Source organism: Eurosta solidaginis, chromosome 4 (genome assembly GCF_040869045.1).
Source record: "Eurosta solidaginis isolate ZX-2024a chromosome 4, ASM4086904v1, whole genome shotgun sequence".
Taxonomy (NCBI): Eukaryota; Metazoa; Arthropoda; class Insecta; order Diptera; family Tephritidae; genus Eurosta; species Eurosta solidaginis.
The window spans coordinates 223,445,499-223,465,316 of record NC_090322.1 but is presented as its reverse complement, the minus strand read 5'-3'; the positions used below and the strand labels follow the sequence as shown (position 1 = coordinate 223,465,316).

At 35.3% G+C, this 19,818-nt stretch overlaps 1 protein-coding gene across 1 annotated transcript; it reads left to right on the top strand.

The window, feature by feature from the left end:
* Positions 1–420: 420 nt before the first annotated feature.
* Positions 421–19,381, top strand: LOC137249090 (peptide transporter family 1-like). Its single transcript, XM_067780265.1, has 7 exons — positions 421–666; positions 15,544–15,746; positions 16,019–16,097; positions 16,251–16,754; positions 16,845–16,927; positions 16,993–17,409; positions 17,473–19,381. The coding sequence occupies exons 1-7, from the start codon at positions 651–653 to the stop codon at positions 18,451–18,453; spliced, it is 2,283 nt and encodes a 760-aa protein (XP_067636366.1). The 5' UTR covers positions 421–650; the 3' UTR covers positions 18,454–19,381.
* The last annotated feature ends 437 nt before the right edge of the window (positions 19,382–19,818 follow it).

Genomic DNA, 19,818 nt, shown 5'->3' with positions numbered 1-19,818 from the left:
AATTCAACAAGTCAATGTTTAAAGAGACATTTTTTGTTTTCTCTGGTCGATTTATATAAAGAAAGTACTTACAGATCTGTATTTTTTTATTATTATTATAAAATTTGGAAATAGTTAAATTTTTTATTTCCATTTGAAAAATAAATTTTTATTTATAATTTTTAACTGGCTTTAAAAATAATAGTTATTTTCCTACTTATATACAAACAATCTTATTTAAAAAAAAAATGACTTACATTTTCCAAACGAAAAGTATAACTGAAAAAATAATAAAAAAAAAATTCATTTTTATTACAAAACTTATAACTGTTACGGTCTCTGTTTTACACCTACATACAAATCCACATCTAGTTGCGTAGATGTTCCTCTAATCTCGTTCCATACATTTTCAGGGCCATTTCTATAAATCCAATCCGTCGATCGCTTCAAACGGGCTAACACATGTTCGCTCCCGCATAGTTTAAGCAATAACTCGCAAATCGAGGTGTGCGGGAACTTAGTTTACTTTTATTAAATTTGGCCTATACATGTGTGATAAAGAAACTAAATATAAAAAAGTGAAGCTGAGATGAGTCAAAAATACACATTGTAAAGTAACATTTTTTTTTATCACAGCAACAAAGCATTAGCAATTACAAGAAAGTGACAAAATGCATGAAAAAAGTGGTAAATTACAAATTAATACTCATGACTACAAATAACAAAAGAATTCAATATTTGCATCATGTTTGAAGACATTATAAATGCTGAACGAAATATGTAGAAATAGAAAGTAGTTTCAAAACAGAAAAAAAATCGGTATTTTGTTCCGAGTTGATGTTGCGATGATCACAGCGACATATGTGTACAGTGAAATTCCTTATAACCGGACACTCACCGTCGCAGTGTTTTTGTCCGGCTATGGGAGATGTCTGCTTATAAGGGATGAAGTCACAAAATATATACCATACAAATAAATTATATTGTACATAGTTTATCTACGAAATTTTTGGACTTACTTACTTAATTGGCGCTTAACCGTCTAAACGGTTATGGCCGTCCAACAAGACGCGCCAGTTGCTCCTACGCTCCGCCAACCGGCGCCAATTGGTCACACCAAGGGAGTTTAAATCGTTTTCAACCTGGTCCTTCCAACGCAGTGGGGGCCGCCCTCTACCTCTGCTTCCATAGGCGGGTTCCGATAGAAACACTTTCTTGGCCGGAGCATCATCTTTCATTCGCATAACATGGCCTAGCCAGCGCAGCCGCTGCGTTTTAATTCGCTGGACTATGTTGATGTCTGCGTATAGCTCGTACAGCTCATCATTAAATCTTCTTCGGTACTCGCCATCGCCAACGCGTAGAGGTCTATAAATCTTTCGAAGGACTTTTCTCTCGAACACTCCCAAAGCCGCTTCATCTGCTGTTGTCATGGTCCATGCTTCTACCCCATATAGCAGGACTGGTACGATAAGTGACTTGTAGAGTATGATTTTCGTTCGCCAAGAGAGGACTTTACTTTTCAATTGCCTACCTAGTCCAAAGTAGCATTTATTGGCAAGATTGATTCTTCGCTGGATTTCAGTGCTGGTGTTGTTGCTAGTGTTGATGCTGGTTCCAAAATAAACGAAGTCTTTTACTATTTCGAAATTACGGCTGCCAACAGTAGCGTGGTTGCCAAGGCGCATATGCGCTAACTCTTTGCTCGATGACAGCAGGTACTTCGTTTTGTCCTCATTCACCATCAAACCCATCTTTACCGCTTCTTTTTGCAGTTTGGAGTAAGCAGAACTAACAGCGCAGGTGTTTAGGCCGATGATATCAATGTCATCAGCATATGCTAGTAATTGCGAAAATTTTTGGAAGTAAAGAATATTTGCATACTTTAGTATTACATACATATAAATACATATACATATATCGATTAAGTACATTGTACATTGCACTCCTTATCTCCAGCCATGTTAGCACAGAACAAAATTGTGAGTATTTCCTATGATAGTTTAGTTTTGTCAGGTAAGGCACCAAAGAAAAAGCCACCTTCATCTGCGTTGTAAATGTCTTGAGGCTTGTAACCGGTCAACAGAGATGGCAGTTTTGTCCTAAACTGTTCGACAACATTCTGGTTTACATCTTCAGCTTCACCAGATACGCATTTGAAGGCAACATTATTCCTTATTCGCCACTTGTTTAACCATCCATCTGAAGCATTAAAATTAGGTACACCCAGTTTCCCTGCAATTTCCATTGCCCTGCTTTCAAAATGGGACCAGAAATCGAATGTTTTGACTTCTAGCCTTAGCGAGTCAATTAAAACACATCTTATCTATTTCAGAGCCACCTTCTTTAAGAATACTTCGCTTTTCATGAAGATTAACTACAGATTCCCATTTATAACGAATTTGTTCTTTATTTTTATTGATTTCAGCAGCTTGTGTTATGCCAATATTGAACCTTTCAAAGCAAAAGAAACGTGTACCTACTACCACTAAATTTTTGGGCTCACTATACTTTACCTTTTTGCAACTCCACGTACTGATAATTAATCTTTTTCGAAAACATTAATAATTTCCATTTTTTCTTTAATAGAGAGTACCTCCTTTTTCGGCCCCATATTATAACGAACTTTAAATGCAACCATTCGCATGCAACTGACAACAAACTGAATGCAAAACTTCCCTTTATTTGAAACACACTTCTTGAATGTGTGCATACATGTTAAAGGGGGAGTCACCTATTTCATTTTTATAATGAACAACAAAGCTTGCTTGTGATATTTTTGAATTTTGTCCGGTTATGAGAATCTGAAATGAAAGCTGTGAGCACTGACTTTTCGAAAAAATTTGGTAAAAAAAGGGTTAGCAAATGACCAAAGTAAGAAGAACAGAACAAAATATGCAGCGGGGTATTCAAATGACTGAGTACAAAGAGCTTTCTGGCTTCTACACCAGTATGAGTCGAAAAGCTTGCGGAGATAGATTTGAATTTCAGAATCATGTCTTAATAGTCACCACCGTTTTGTAATTTTTTGCCCCTGTTTCGGGATCAGTTACAGTATGAGGCGGATCATAACAATTTAATTAACGATTTGCTCTGAAACACGATTTTTCGAATTTAATTTAAAATAAAATAAGTCTATGTAGAAGCTTTTTTCCAAACAAAGAGTAGACTCCCTGAAGAAGACGCGGAAGCATCGAAACGCGTAAGAGGGAAAAGGTAATTTTAAATTTTACCATATAATTACCGTTCCGGTAAACTCCAGCTCAGCAGTTGAAAAATTCGGTTTAATTATTTAGTTTAATAAACCATAAAAGTGCATGCAAAACGTCACATCTCACGTCAAATTTCAGTGATTTAAAATGCTACATTACTTCGGAGTTTTTTTTCTATTGCTCCGGCTCCTAACATGAACAGAGCATGAAGCAGAGTGAATAAAAAACTGATAGCATTTCTTAAGCTCTGCTGCGAGCAACATCGTGTTTCAGAGCGGAGCAAACAGCAAAATAAAAACTTCAACCGAAATATAGCACAGCGGGAGCAAAAAAAAAAAAACAGAACAATTAAGGACGGGACTGTCTTTGGCTGTGCCGAAAACTTCATACCTTTCATGAATGGGGCGGAACAGTAATCTTATCCCATTCGTAATATCCAAATAATCGGGTATAAATATAAGATATGAAATATATAGTGAACAGATGTACATACCTAAGCGAGTTTCAAGATTGATAAAAAATAGGTAGATAGTTTGTGTGAGGATGCAAATTTTCACGTTTTTGTGACAATAGCTACGACAATGAATCACATATATCAACAAAATATAACGTAAACGTAATTATTTGATGAAATTTGAAGCATCTAGGCGTTAATAAGAGTGCAGAAATAACAGTTTATATGGGGTATATAATATAAATACAACCGATCTCTATGATTTTTTCAGACAACAATATATACTATTTACGTCCGTATTTTCTGAAATTAAAACTTCTAGCTATTAAAATGGACAGAATTTACGAAAAGTTTCTTATCTGAACAATCGGTTTTAGTGGGCATATTGTATATATACTATAATTTTTTCCGACAACAATATGTGCGATATACGAAAGCATTTGGTGAAATTTGAAGCTCCTAGCTGCTAAAATGGGACAGAAATTACGAAAAGTTTCTTATCTGAATAATCGGTTGTATGGGATATATACTATATATACCATCGATCTGTACAAATTTTTCAGATAAAAATGAATGCTACATACATAACCATTCGGTGAAATTTGAATCCTCTAGCTTTTAAAATGGGGCAGTAATTACGAAAAGTTTCTTTTCTAATCAAGCGGTTGTGGGGGATATATGATATATATACTACCGATCTCATCCATTTTTTCAGACAATAATATGTGCAATATACGAAAGCATGTGTGAAGTTTGAAACTTCAATCTGATAAACTCAGGAAGATATGACAAAAATCCTCTTTTCTGAAAAATCGGTTGTATAGGGGATATATGCTATAGTGGTCCGATTCGGCCGGTTCCGACAAATATCTAATCGGACACCTAAATATATCCGCTACCGAAATTTTAAAAATATATCTTAAAAATTGAGGGACTAACTTGCATACAAACAGACAGACGTACATGGCTAAATCAACTCAGGTCTTCATTCCGATGTTGTCGTTGTTGTTGTTGTAGCGATAAGAACACTCTCCGAAGGCCTTGGGGAGTGTTATCGATGTTCATGGTCCTTTGCCGGATGCAGATCCGGTACGTTCCGGTACCAAGCCCGATCATCTCGGGAACGATTTGGCATGACCACATGCGACCTTCTAGGCCATCGCGCCCTCCCTCCCCATTGATCAATGAGGAGTTGGGGGGCGCCAGAGCCTCGGCTGTTAATTAGACAGGATTCGCCACGGATAGGTGAGGTTGACAATTGGGTTGGATAAGCTATATATTGCGCTGGCAACCCCTTGAATCAATTTGGTATTTTAGTCGCCTCTTACGACAGGCATACCTACCGTGGGTATATTCTAACCCCTAACCCGCTGTGGTCTTCATCCTGATCATTTCGGTATACTTATTAGTGGGTCTATCTATTTTCCTTTAAGGACTTGCAATTTTGAGATTAGTGACATATTTAATATACCATTTCATTTTCATGATAGTTATAAAAATTGTATGCTAATTGCTCTGTTGGGCATGGTCATGCAGAACTTTTTCCTCTCTTGCGCTACTACTTATCTACAATAATTTTCAATGCAACGGGAGAACAGAGCTGAGTGCGCCAATGCAGCTACAATAAAAACAAAAAAAAAAGAAGCTACAACAACAATTTAGAGATGAAAAAATGAAACCACAAGTACAAAAACAACAACATCACAACATTTCATCAGCTCCAGCAACAAAGCAAGAGAAAAGACAAAGTTCTGAATAATAATGCGAAACAGAGTAAATAGCATAAGGGGACTTCAGGGTTTGTGCAAAGGGACTAGCATTATTTCATTGTAAAATGACGTAGCATATTTTTTGCAAAATACTAACAAAATGCACGGTTATGCATTTGCTACGTCATTGAAAATACGCAACATCAAAAATTGCAGTTTATTTTTTCCAATAGCAAATCAGCAACCAATATAAAACAAAACGGGGAAATAAGAAGTTGAAAATGAAAGAAGGTGCTCCCCATGATGAAATCAACATTCAGGTGTTCCCATTCCGTTTTCCTTTATTCAGAAAAGTTCGTCATGCATATTTTAGAGAGCTGTCTATCATACATAACTGCCTTTGAATTCTACTACGATCGGAGTAGATATTACTAAGCATTTAGAAATCTGATAATTATATAAGCCGCTAACAGAATTTTTTACACAAAAAGATTAACGTAACCTTGTATACCTTAAAAGAATTGTTCATATGTAATAGTGAACTTTTAAAGTTGTGAACTGTATAATTAAAAAAGTGAACTGCACGATTCAAATGTCGTTTGAAGACTGTCTAGCCAAGCCAAATTGTATTAGGTTCTTTCTGATTGTTTACATAGTTGCATTTTACAGGGTTGTATTTATTATGCACATTTACAGGATTATAATTTTATGTAGTATATCTAAAGCTTTGGTATAAAAATGGATACAAACTAGTGAATTAAATAGAACAATTATAGACCATCAAATTTTGTGATTACTTCGTTTATCAATAGATAACGGACGCAAACATACCGCCACTCTTGAAAGTACTCACTTTCAACAGTCCATAAATAATGGGCATAACTTAACGATGGGACGTTTAAATATTCCCCTTGATTTTTTTACTGAAACGACTCTTACAAGTACATCTTTGCCTATATATGTTTCTACCACTTTACCTATGCTCCATTTGCTTGGTGGCAATGTATCATTTTTGAGGAGTACAATGTCACTTCATTCGATATTTTTGAGTTTTTGGCTCCATTTTGGGCGTTGTTGTAACTGACTTATATATTCTAATGACCATTTTTTTTTCAAAATTGTTGAACTAATTTTTGTATATACTGCCAACGGTTTAAACTATTTACCTTGGATTGGGTGTAATCAGGTTCTGGGATAGTCGGCATTCATCTAAGAATTAAAAGATGCCCTGTTGTAATGGGATCTGGATCGCCTTCGAATTTCGTGCACAGTGGGCGTGAATTCAAACAACACTCTATTTGGCATAGGACCGTGTATGTCTCTTCGAATGTTGTATTAGCATCTTCGAGAACTTTCTTCAAATGGTATTTGGTACTTTTGACTCCTGCTTCCCACATTCCTCCAAAGTGAGGCCCAGTTGGGGGAATGAAATGCCATTGAATTTCTTGTTCTGCCACACCCTTAACAAATTTCTTCTGGTTATGCCTTTCATTTAAAAAGTGCCACAATTCCTTCAATTGCTGATTACAGCTTACAAAATTTGTACCGTTATCTGAGTATATATTCGACGGTTTTCCTCTTCTAGCCACAAATCTACGAAGGGTTTCCAGAAACGATGCAGTTGATAGTTCTGAAACCAACTGTAAATGTACTGCCTTTGTCACTAAACAAACAAATATTGCTATCCAACATTTGTAAGTTTCGCTTCCCCTGCCCTTCCATGACGTTACGTGTATATGTCTTGCACAATACGAAGGCTAATACTGGTTCCACCCGATATAGCGGTAGCTACTTATCTGCTGAGAAAATGGTTTATTTCTAAAGCGCATACATGTGGTACACTTGTATATACATTGCTTGATTATTCGAACCACTCCTGGAATCCAGTACCTTAATCCGAGTACATATTGCAATTGTCGATTACCTGCATGTAAATATTTCTTATGATGATATCGCTCTTATAACTGTGTCAACAAACTATCCTTGTTAAGAATTATCGGGTGTTTTTGATCAAACTTTATAATTGCGTTATCAACCCTTCCACCTACTCGTAACAACTGCTTTTGATCAATAAATGGTGTTAATCCAAATAGACTGTGTTTTACAGGCAGATATTTGTCAGCTAATAACATCTGAATTTCTGAATGGAACGAATCCTTTTGAGTTTGCCTAACTAAAACGTCATGTGCATTATGCAGCTCGTGCACCCTTAAAAAACCTGTTGTTCTGGCTAATTTATTTGTTCTGTATGCTGTCACTGACAACACCTTTCCATAACTTAAAAAATATTCAAATAAATTATCTGTTGGATTTTTAGCGGCATGGCATATGACCATATGTTGCCTTTCTTCTAAATGCGTTCCATCTGGCGGCTCCGGTGCAACTCCTTCCCCTTGCTCACGTATTCTCAGTATGTTAGGTCCGTACCACCAAAGCTCGTTATTTATTAAGTTACAAGCGGTAATACCTCTTGTTGCTAAATCTGCAGAATTATTATGTGACGAAATATGACGCCAGCTTTATCGTGGTAATACATTCAAAATGTATGAAGTTCGGTTAGCAATGAATGTTTTACATCGACGTGGATAATCTCTTAGCCAAGCTAAAACAATAGTTGAATCAGAATATCCGAATATGGGTACCTGATCAACGTCAAGTGCTTCCTTTACTTTTACAACCAGTTTGGTCATGAGCTGTGCAGCGCATAACTCAAGTCTTGGTAATGTTATTTGTTTAATAGGTGCTACCCGGCTTTTGGAGGCAATGAGATTTGTTGACACTAACCCATCTAAATGGCGAGCCTTAATATGCACTGCCGCAGCGTACGCTACATCTTACGCATCTGCAAAGAAATGAAGTTCTAACAACTCACTATTTGTATATCTAATCCATCTTGGAATCCTTATTTTCGAAATGTCATTGACGCCACTCCTTATCTCGTACCATTGTGTGACCACATCATTAGGCAACGGCTCATCCCAATCAATGCCCCTTAACCATAACTGCTGCATTAAAAGTTTCAAAGAAATAACCACTGGTGCTAACCATCCTCATGGATCAAATAATTTCGAAATATCTGATAAAACTGTTCGTTTGGTAATTTTCGGTTGTACTTTTCATTTAGAGCTACCTTATATTTGAAGGAATAACACATTGTGTCCCATAACAACCCTAAAGTTTCGACTGTCTGCGTATCATCGATAATCGTTTCCGCTGATATTTCTGTATCATTTGCATCGATCGTCGCCATAAACTCTGATGAGTTCGAGCACCTCTTGTGTAAATGGAATCCTGCTTGAGTAAGTAGGTCACATACCTCGATTTTTAACTTCACAGCCGACTCTGCATCTTCGAAGCAACACATAAAATCATCTACATAAAACCCGTCTAGAATTGCTTTACTTGCTCTGGGAAATAAGGCTGAATTTTCAATTCCTATTTGCTTCAGTGTCCTTGTTGCTAAAAAATGTGCACATGCAGTGCCATACGTGACTGTTTTTAGCTCATATGCCTTTACTTCATCTTCACTGGTTTCGCTCCATAAAACTCGTTGATAGCTTCTGTCATTCTTGTTGACCAAAATCTGTCTGTACATTTTTTCTATATCACCTGTCAACCCTACCTTCAACTTGTGAAATTGAATCAATAAGAAAAATAAATGTTTTTGAACTGTGGGTTCTATGGGTAGTTGATTATTCAGTGATTTCCCATTTGATGACTTACAAGATGCATCAAAAGTCCCTGAGTTTTGTATTTGTACTGTCTGGTTTCAACACGGCGTGATGTGGGAGATAATACTCTACCTGTGCCTGTTTATTTACCACTTTCTCCATATGATTCATCATTGTGTACTCTTGCATAAATTGTTTGTAGCTATGTGATAATATTTCATCTCTTCTAAATCTCTTTTCCGTTAAGCATAGTCGATTCCATGCTGCTAACCTTGAATCGCCAAATTCCAACTTTTCTTCCCTGAGAGGCACCCGAACTATATATCTACCATTTTTTGCGCGTGTAACATACTTTATATAATGATCTTCTGCTTGTTGTTCCTCAACTGTCAGAACCTGTGTCAGTGGCTATATTTCTTCGACTTCCCAAAACATTTGTAATTGAATAGTTGCATGAAGTGATGCAGCACCCACAAAAATATGAAATGACCTGTTAACTATGTTTCATGAATTATTTATGTTATGCTTCTATCTCAAATGTCGTCTCTCTGCCTCTCAGTGTTAAGTTTACAGACTTTTGTGCGTTCTGTTTTCAATTTTGAAATGTTTCTATTGACTCCTGACTCTACTGAATATGTTATGTTACTCAACTCAACTGTTAACTATGTTTCATGAAATGTTTATGTTATGCTTCTGTCTCAAAATATGGTTTCTCTGAATGCTTTATAGCGAAACGTACGTTACGTTTTTGATTTGAAATGTTTACATCGAATCTTAACTCTAGCTACTGCTATGTACCGAATCTATTCATGTTAAGTTCTGAATATGACTGTTAAATATATCTTTTTTTTTTCTTTGGTACAATATTTTAATTACTTATGCGGTAAGATTTAAATTAAATCCCAGAAATACTTATTGTATACTACTTACATACATTAATGTTATAACTCAACCAGCCTCTGTATGCTAAGACGACCAATTGTGTATGTACCATCCGTTCATTGCTGGGGTGCTCTGCTGGCATGTTCCGACTTGTTCATTGATGCTGCTTCCTCTTTAAGTGACGACTAGGCGTTTATTTAGAGCATATATATAATACTTCTATATCAATACTTTCCTATCTTGATAATGTGCAAATTTTCTGTCAATCATTATTTGCTGAAACTGTGCAAATGTATGTTCTGCGCATGGGCGGGCTCTGTTAGTGTTAGTAAATTGTAGTAGCGTGTGTAAAAAGAGTGTTAAAGGGGTAACAACGGGGCACTATCCCCTTTACCCAACTTCTGCAAACTAATCGTTATAAAATCTCAGTTTAGTCGATTAAACAATGAAATGGCCAACAAATACAATACAAGGCTTGATGTATTTATTATTTAAACATGGGCTGCAGCCGTACAAAGTGCATTATTTACATAAATAGTAAAAAAAACAATGCGAAGAATTCATTTTTTTGAAATGAAAAAAATTCAAATATACATTTATAAAAATATACTATACATACATCCCAACAAGCATTTCTTTGAACGTTTTTAAAAATAATTTAAAGTGAATTAGCTTCAACAAACGATATATAAACGTTTTCAAAATTTTACTTATTTTAAGTTTTTAATGAAGTAAATTTTTGATGAAGTAAACAAAGTATGAGTACTGGGCTGGCTGCTATTGGTGTTGAAATAATATCAATTTTGTAAATTTTTTTCTAACATACTTTTTTCGTTTCCAAAAACAAACGAATATCCAAATAAAAACTTATTTCTTCCTAACACAGCTGTGTCCGGTGATTATTAAAGATGTCATTGCTAAATAAATGTTCGATGGCTAAGTGATCGTCCATGATACTATTGGAGAATACATCACTTGTATTTTGAAAAATTCTATTTATTAAACTTAATTTTCAATTGGGCATGCCTTACTTTTTCATTTGGAGAACGAAATAGCATAATTACAATGTACAATATTGATATTGTTGAAGTATACATATATTTACGCCCCTTTTTTGCAAAAATTTAGCCTTGAGATTTTGTCTCCTTCTCTCGTTGTATATCTGTACTGTAATGTTTGACAGGCTGCACAGTTCAGTAGTAGTGATATAGAAGTATTACATATATGATTTAGAGTAACAACTTATTGAATTATATCCACCGCTGCAGTTGGTATTTCAAACTTTTCGAGGCACGTGAAATACTTATGCATTATCCACTTTCGCTGTATGTGTATGTACATTTGTCCCTGCATAACATATGAAGGGCTCAGAACCAAAAGGATCTAAGTGAAATTTTTTTTAAATTTGAGTTATACCCATATTTGTATATTTAATATAGTGTCTATTTGTTGACAATGTGATCCAAGCCATTTTGGACATTTTACTGCCATATATTTGCCAGGGCAAAAACGTACTAAATTTTATTGTAATTATGATTGGAGCCAAAAGGATCTAAGTGGGCTCCTCCAAGAAATAAAACTTAATTGCTCGGCCAAAAGAACATGCAGAATTTTTTCAAGTATGCAGTTTTGTAGCCCGTTTAATTTTAGTATAATAAAGTGCTAAACTTTAGTTCGTAGGAAGTCTCGCTGATTTGAAAGAGGTGAAGATAATTAGACACACTGTGGCTCACAGCCCAAATCGTCCACCATGAAAAATGCAAATTTCAACAAGAACTACTTCTTTTGACAAGATAGAATGGTTTATAAACAAAATATTATGATAGTGATTAAAGTTTTGCAAAATTACTCGATTTTGTTGCTGAAAATCGCCCCAAAAATTTTTGGTGTTTTGTAAAAAAGGACGGCCTATAAAACCGATTTAAGTTATCCTTTTTTAAGTTTCTTTCCGGATTTGCTCTAATATCTATTTAAGTATCGTAATTAAAGAAAAATTTAAAGATTTCTTGTATTAATAAGTCTTTAGGCATATTTGGGTTAAAAATAGCGAAATTTGTGCTGAACTGCAACTGTACGTTGTATATTTTCTGTAAATACTTAATATAATGGCACTATGCCTAATGTAAGCAAAATTCGCGAAAATTAGCCGAATTTTCAACTTTTTTCTCAAGATTTTTAGAAATCCTTTGAGTAAGCAGTTTTGAAGTCAGTAAGTAAGTTAATCTTAGTTTTGTAGACAATTTCCCTAATTTTTGGCAATTTTTTTCTTTAGTTATACCCCATAGGAATTTTTTAACGTAACTTTTTTTATATGGAAAAAAGTCCTTATCCTCGTAAGAAAAAAAAAATTGCCAAAAATCAGCGAGACTTCCTACGTACTTAAATTTAGCACTTTATTATACTAAAATTAAACGGGCTACAAAACTGCATACTTGAAAAAATTCTGCATGTTCTTTTGGCCGAGCAATCAACGTTCGAAATTTTATTGCAATAATTTTTGGAAATTTACAGTTATTTTCCATCTGCAGTAAACATCCTTTGAATTAGTTGACTAACCTGCATTCATTTACATACGAATCATTTCAAACGCATTTACCCAGAATTTACAATAATTAATTTACATTAATTTCAATTATCTCAATTCAACGTCGATGTTACTTAGATCCTTTTGGTTCTAAGCCCTTCATATATGCTCACTGTTACACATTTATATGTATGTCTCATGTACGATTGTACGAACACCTTTCTGTTTATGCACATTTAATTTCGCTTCAACACTGTTTTTGCCGCAAATTGGCTTTTTTATTTCAAGTTATATTTATTTAACTCAAATATGTACATATGTATATTAAATCACTTAGATAGGACCGTACTTTAAGCTGGGTCGATTTATGAACCTATATCGCGCCATCGATTTTTCGATAGGTTTTGGGCTCAGGAAAAAAAGTTCCACTAAGCATACCCAAAAAAATAATTTTCGAGCCTGCAAAATTTCATTTTTTTGATTTTTTTTTTGATTTTTAAGGTTTTTTTCATAACCTACTTAAAAAATTTTCATTTGATTTTAAAATTTTCATGTATACCCTGTCCGCTAAAAACTTTGGCGATAACAGTTTTTTGAAAAAAAAAATTTTTTGGGTTTTGAGGAGTGTTTTGGTGAAAAACTTTATTTTTTCGCCATTTTTTTAAGGGTTTCTTCAGAAACGTGCAAAAGTGTTGCCGATGAAAACAAATTTGTCTCATTGTTCCTATCCCACTTAAAATTATGCGATAAAAACGTTGGCTTAACAGTTATAAAAAAAAATTTTTTTTTTGGTTTTTGGGACTTGTTTTGGTCGAAAACGATTTTTTTCATTTTCAAGGCTCCAAATCATTTTTTATGTATATGTTTCCGTTAGACCCACCAATAAGTATACCAAAATGATAAAGGGACGAGCTGAGTTGATTTAGCCATGTCCTTCTGTCCGTCAGTCCGTCCGTCCGTCTGTCCGTTTGTTTGAACGCAAACTAGTCCTTCAATTTTTGAGATATCTTGATGAAATTTGGTAATCGGGCATATTTTGATGGGGGATTTGACATTTGTCGGAATCGACCGGATCGGACCACTACCATATTTATTATTATTTATATATTATGATAAACATGTCCGATCTTGACGATTTTTTCAGACAACTATCTATGCCCAATACGTAAGCTTGTGGTAAAATTTGATGTTGCTAGCTGTTAAAATGAGGCAGAAATGGGACAGAAATGGCGAAAACCCTCTTATTAAACAATCAATTATATGGGAAGTATATGCTATAGTGGTCCGATCCGGTCGATTCCGCCAAATGTCAAATCCCCCATCAAAATATGCCTGCTTACCAAATTTCGTCAAGATATCTCAAAAATTTAGGGACTAGTTTGCGTTCAAACAAACGGACAGACGGACGGACGGACAGACGGACATAGCTAAATCAACTTAGCTCGTCCCTTGATCATTTTGGTATACTTATTGGTGGGTCTAACGGAAAAATATACATAAAAAATTATTTGGAGCCTTGAAAATGAAAAAAATCGATTTTGACCAAAACAAGTCCCAAAAACCAAAAAAAAAAATTTTTTTTAAACTGTTAATGCCAACGTTCTTATCGCATGGGATAGGAACTATGATACAAATTCGTTTTCATCGGCAACACTTTTGCACGTTTCTGCAGAAACCCTTAAAAAAATCAATGGCGAAAAAATAAATTTCTTCACCAAAACACTCCTCAAAGCCCAAAAAATATTTTTGTTTTTTTTTTTTCAAAAAACTGTTATCGCCAAAGTTTTTAGCGGACAATTTTGAGTCGGACAGGGTATACATGAAAATTTTAAAATCAAATGAAATTTTTTTAAGTAGGTCATGAAAAAAACCTTAAAAATCAAAGAAAAAAAGTCAAAAAAATCAAATTTTGCAGGCTCGAAAATTATTTTTTTGGGTATGCTTAGTGGAACTTTGTTTTCCTGAGCCCAAAACCTATCGAAAAATCGTTGGCGCGATATGGGTTAACTTTCGTCCATGCAAATCAACCCAGCTTACTGTGCATACATGTATTTTTATGCACTCAATACATTATTCATATGCGCGTTTAATCTTCTTTAAACAATGTATATTCTTGCAAATTACATTCAATGCTTTGAATATGTTTGTAAATTCACTGCACTAAATTGTTGTACAATAATTGGCACTGATTTTGCTCAATTTTCGACCGACAGTTCGGCTCGATAGACCAAAATTTTATATTCATATGTAATAGTGAACTTTCAAAGTTGTGGACTGTATAATTAAAAAAGTGAATTGCACGATTCAAATGCCGGTTGAAGACTGTCTAGCCAAGCCAAATTTTATTAGTTTCTTTCTCATTGTTTACACAGTTGCATTTTACGGGGTTGTATTTATTATGCACATTTACAGGATTATAATTTTATGTAGTATATCTAAAGCTTAGGTATGAAAATGGATACCAACTAGTGAATTAAATAGAACAATTACAGACCATCAAATTTTGTGACTATTTCGTTTATCAATAGACAACGGACGCAAACAAGAATAATAATAAGTATGTACGAAAAATTAAACAAATATACAAATATACAAAATTCTAAACTCCTTTATGATAATTTTTTTTTTTTTTGATCCCGGTTCACTAATAAGCGCATTTCGTTTGGAGTTTTTAACTCTATGCTCTGTTCTTGTTCAGAGTCGGAGCAATACCCTGCAAAAATCGTTGGACCATGTGGTCCACTGGAGTACTTACCCTTCTACTCCACTGTAATGCAGCGATGGACCAACTCATGTTTCTACACGAACATGTTGTAAGCCGATCATTGCTCGTTTTTAACGATTTTAATCACTACACGATGTTTATTGGACTGTGGGTACTCCATGGATTACTCTGATGTAATGCGGAGCTGGAGTATATGGTCCGGTCCTAGGACATCGCAATGTTAATTGGACCATATTTTTTGTATGAATTGTGGTTAATTTTGGAGCACTCGCTTGGTCCATTTTTGCAGGGTAGCAGAGCATATTTGTCGTTGCTACTGCTGATCTGGGGTAGCAAATTAAAACACTGCTAAATTTTATATAAACTTTTTTAACTTCATCTTTACAGATATTGATTTATCCAATAGAAGATTTCAAAATAATGACTCACCAAAAAGTCATAATCCCAATTGGACTGTCGATGGTAATTCTGAGCTTGAAACAAGTTCTAATATATCAACTGCACAAACAAGTCTTCCGCAATTACGTTTAAGAGATAATGAGAAGGAAGGTGATTGCATGAATGTTTCGACGGTGGAAGAACAAGTTCAGGTAAATTAAAAAACATTGGCTAATAAGTCTTTATTGGAGTTATGGAATTGGAGTGATGTCCAAATCGTAACCGAAGCTAATAATTACTTCAACATTTCGTACTGAAATCGTATCTAGTGGTTCGAACAAAAAACGTTAACCAATAAAAACTTAACTGTTTTATCTAACAAGAGTAGAAGTTCGATATTTCACTTCTGACATCAACTTGTTTTCATAACAGCACCGATTATGTTAATACTCTATGTATGAATGTACATTTACACTCTTTATAGAAAGCACCGTATCCAAAATCTATCCTCTTCATAATCATCACTGTGGTCTGCATCAGTTTCGGGTTCTTAGGAATGCAATGTAAGCGGATTTAAACAGAAGTGCCATACGAAAAGTGACAAAATGCACAAAATGATTCACAAATAACAGTTTTGAAAGTGTTACTTTTTGTATGGCACATAAAATTATATATAGGTAATATTTTCCTTATAAATAAAAATTAACTTTTTTCAGCGATACTTGTCTTGTATCTATCTGGAAAACTCGGTTATAACAGCGATGATGCCACCATCATCTTCCACATTTTCGTTATGTCTTCCTTCTTCCTTTCAATTTTTGGTGCCATAATTTCAGACAGTTGGCTTGGGAAATTTAAAACGATCTCTTATTTTATGATTCTTCTTTTCATCGCTTCCACATTGATTACAGTTGGTGCTATTCCACCCTTAAATTTGCCTACAACAGTATTTACCATGATAGGTTTAATGTTGACTGCCATAGGAGCCGGCGGCGTTCTGCCTTGCATTTCCGCATTTGGAGGCGATCAATTTACGATGCCGGAACAGGCGAACAAACTAAAAACCTTCTTTCCAATCTACTATTTTTCACTAAATGTCGCAGTATTAACGGCTGACATAATAACTCCAATTTTACGAGAGGATGTTCATTGTTTTGGCGAGAAGGATTGTTACTTAGTGGCGTTTGGAGCTGAGATGTTGGTTTTGGGTACATCTACAAGTAAATATTTTAGTAGATATGTATATATATGAAATTATTTTATTGTGGCAGTACTTCTACACAATTTCTAAAACGTCTTACCTCTTTTAGTTTTATTCATATTGGCACGTACTTTGTACAAAATTACACCACCAACAGGAAACATGGTCGTATTAGTCAGCAAAACTATTGGCGTAGGTGCAAAGTTATGCGTCGAAAACTCACCCAATTAATTATTAACATCACTCTCTTCAATTAGGGTGCTATTTCCGTAAAATGGAAAGAGAGTAAGACGAATCCACGCGGACATTGGTTGGATTACGCCGATAAAAAGTATGATCATCAGCTGATTGAGGACATAAAAGTGCTGATGCGTATTTTAGTACTCTTTTTACCACTGCCATTTTACTGGGCACTCTTTTATCAACAAGCCTCCCGCTGGACCCTACAAGCCACACGTATGAACGGTGACATGGGATCATGGAATATTAAGCCTGAACAAATGCAAATGTTTAACCCTTTGCTGGTTCTCATATTCATACCACTTTGCGAGTTTGCTATTTACCCGCTTTTAAATTTAATCGGATTTCGTCGCTCTTTACAAAAACTTAGTTTGGGTGGCATCCTTGCTGGTATGGCTTTCATTATTTCAGGATTAGTTCAACTAAAGGTGGAGGTGAGCTGGCTAATTGTGCTTTGTATACGAACGTAATTATAACTTAATACCCTTGTTTTTTAGCAAACTTATCCAAATTTGCCACCGGCAGGAATTGCGCAACTGCGCGTTTATAACGGCGAATTTTGTGATTATAAGATCGCCACGAATTTGGCCGATTACGAGTTTGATATAAATTCCCTTGAGACGTATGTAAACAAAAGTTTGAGTATAGACTCAACTAACGGTCTAAATTTACAACTCAAATTTAACGCGAAGTCGCCTGATGATTGCCCGCCATTGCCAACTCAAAGTTGCTTTCTACAATCTGAAAAGTCGTATTTTGTATTTTTGAACTCGAAGAATACAACACATCCCGTAATATGCGCTGAGGACATCATAGCGAAGCCTAATCGTGGTTTTCCGCTTGCACGTACTTTAGCCAACATTAAGGCAAGTCGTAAAATCCAATGGAAGAATAGTAAAGGCTCAGTTGAGTACACAGAACAAGCTTCTCAGCGTAATTTAACAGAATTTAAAGCAGATACTTATGAGTTATTCATAGATAATATCGAAATCGAAGCTGTAAAACTTGAAGTTGGTGGTATTTATACGATTTTAATAGCAGAGAATTCTTCAAGCGAATATCGTAGTAATATTGTAATTGTAACAAATCCTAATTCGGTGTCTATACTTTGGCAGATTCCACAGTACACGATTATGACGCTTGGTGAGGTTATGTTTTCTGTGACGGGCTTTGAATTTTCATACGCTCAAGCACCGGAGACAATGAAATCGGTGCTCCAAGCGTTTTGGCTTTTAACAATTGCATTTGGTAATTTAATCGTCATAATTGTGGCTGAGTTATCCCTCTTCGATTCGCAAGCGTATGAATTTTTCCTCTTCGCTGGTCTGATGTTGGCTGATATGATTGTATTTATGTTTATTGCATATCGGTATATACCAAACCATCCAGTACCCAATACCCAGGCGGAGGCTCCGTCGACCACGGTAAAGAGCGAACTACATGGAATTGATAATCCGGCTAAGACGATTGAAGAGTAAAAAAGCTGGGCTTTTAGATTAATATAAATATTTGATATTGATATTTTAGTTTTTTCTTCATTTATTGCTTGTAAGTTCGAAAATAGATTTAAATTACTGACAAGCAATTTCAATGATTAATACGGCCCATACATGATACAAAAACCATGTGGAAATATAAAACGACGAAATTTGTGCAAATGAAAATTTTGACATACACTGCGCAATATTCATTTTTAAAGTAGCGCAACAAATGAAACATGTATTTTAATTGTATAAAAAAGGCACTAATTGTATAAAAAATCACTATTTTCCAAAGTGCTGGTAATTCACGGTATAAGTCGAAAAACTCGCACAGAAGCGTTTTTTTTCCATTGTATTTATAAAATATATATTTTAGTTGCAAGGCCAGCTCAACTCATTGCAGCACTGCGCAATATTCATTTTTCAACTAGCGCAACAAATGAAACATGTGTTCTAATTGTATAAAAAATTATTATTTATTATTGTATTTATGTGAATTCCTGTTACAAGCTAGAGATGGTCCTTGCGCCTTCGATATTAACATTTTTAAGCAACAGTTACTGATGTTATATTATCAGGAACCACAGGTAAACTGTGTAAGATTCACCACACACGAAGAAAAAAGCATGTGCAATATTTGCAGACATGCGTAAGTATCAAAATCGTTTTGATTTTAGCGCAGTTCTCTGCGCAAATAGCGCAACCAGTGCACACACCGGTCAAATCCTTGTGCAAATTGGTAATCGGCACAAGGATACTTGAGCCGTGTAATTGGCGTATAACTTTAAAACCTCAATTAACATCTGAAATACAGAAGGCGTTCGAAACAGGAAACAGTGCTTTGCGCTTTCCTTGATATCGAGGGTACCTTTGACGCAGGGGCGGATCCAGGAGGAGCTATTTTAAAAAATTTTGTATTTCTAACAAACGAATATCGAAACGTATCAATCATTATCAAACCATTAGCGTTTTAAAAAATTTAAAATTTTAGTTTGGGGTGCTAACTTCACAGCGCCAAAGACCCCCCCCCCCCCCCCCCCAGATTTGCAATATAATACTTCGGTTGAAATAAGCGTAAATTTTTCATGAAACATAAACTTTCTCATCAAAAACACGTGAACACTTGTTATTTTCATCTTATAATTATTTAACCGGAGTTTAAGCTTAACTTATTGCTCTTGCTGGTTCAAGACTCTGGCGGCGCCGTGTGTAATGGTAACGTACTCCGCCTACCAGACCGAGGGTGCTGGGTTCAAGACCCGCGCAAAAGCAACATCAAAATTTAAGAAAAAAGTTCATTCAATTACAAAAATGCATTTCTAAGCGGGGTCGCCCTCGACAGTGGTTTGCCTTTCAGGTGCC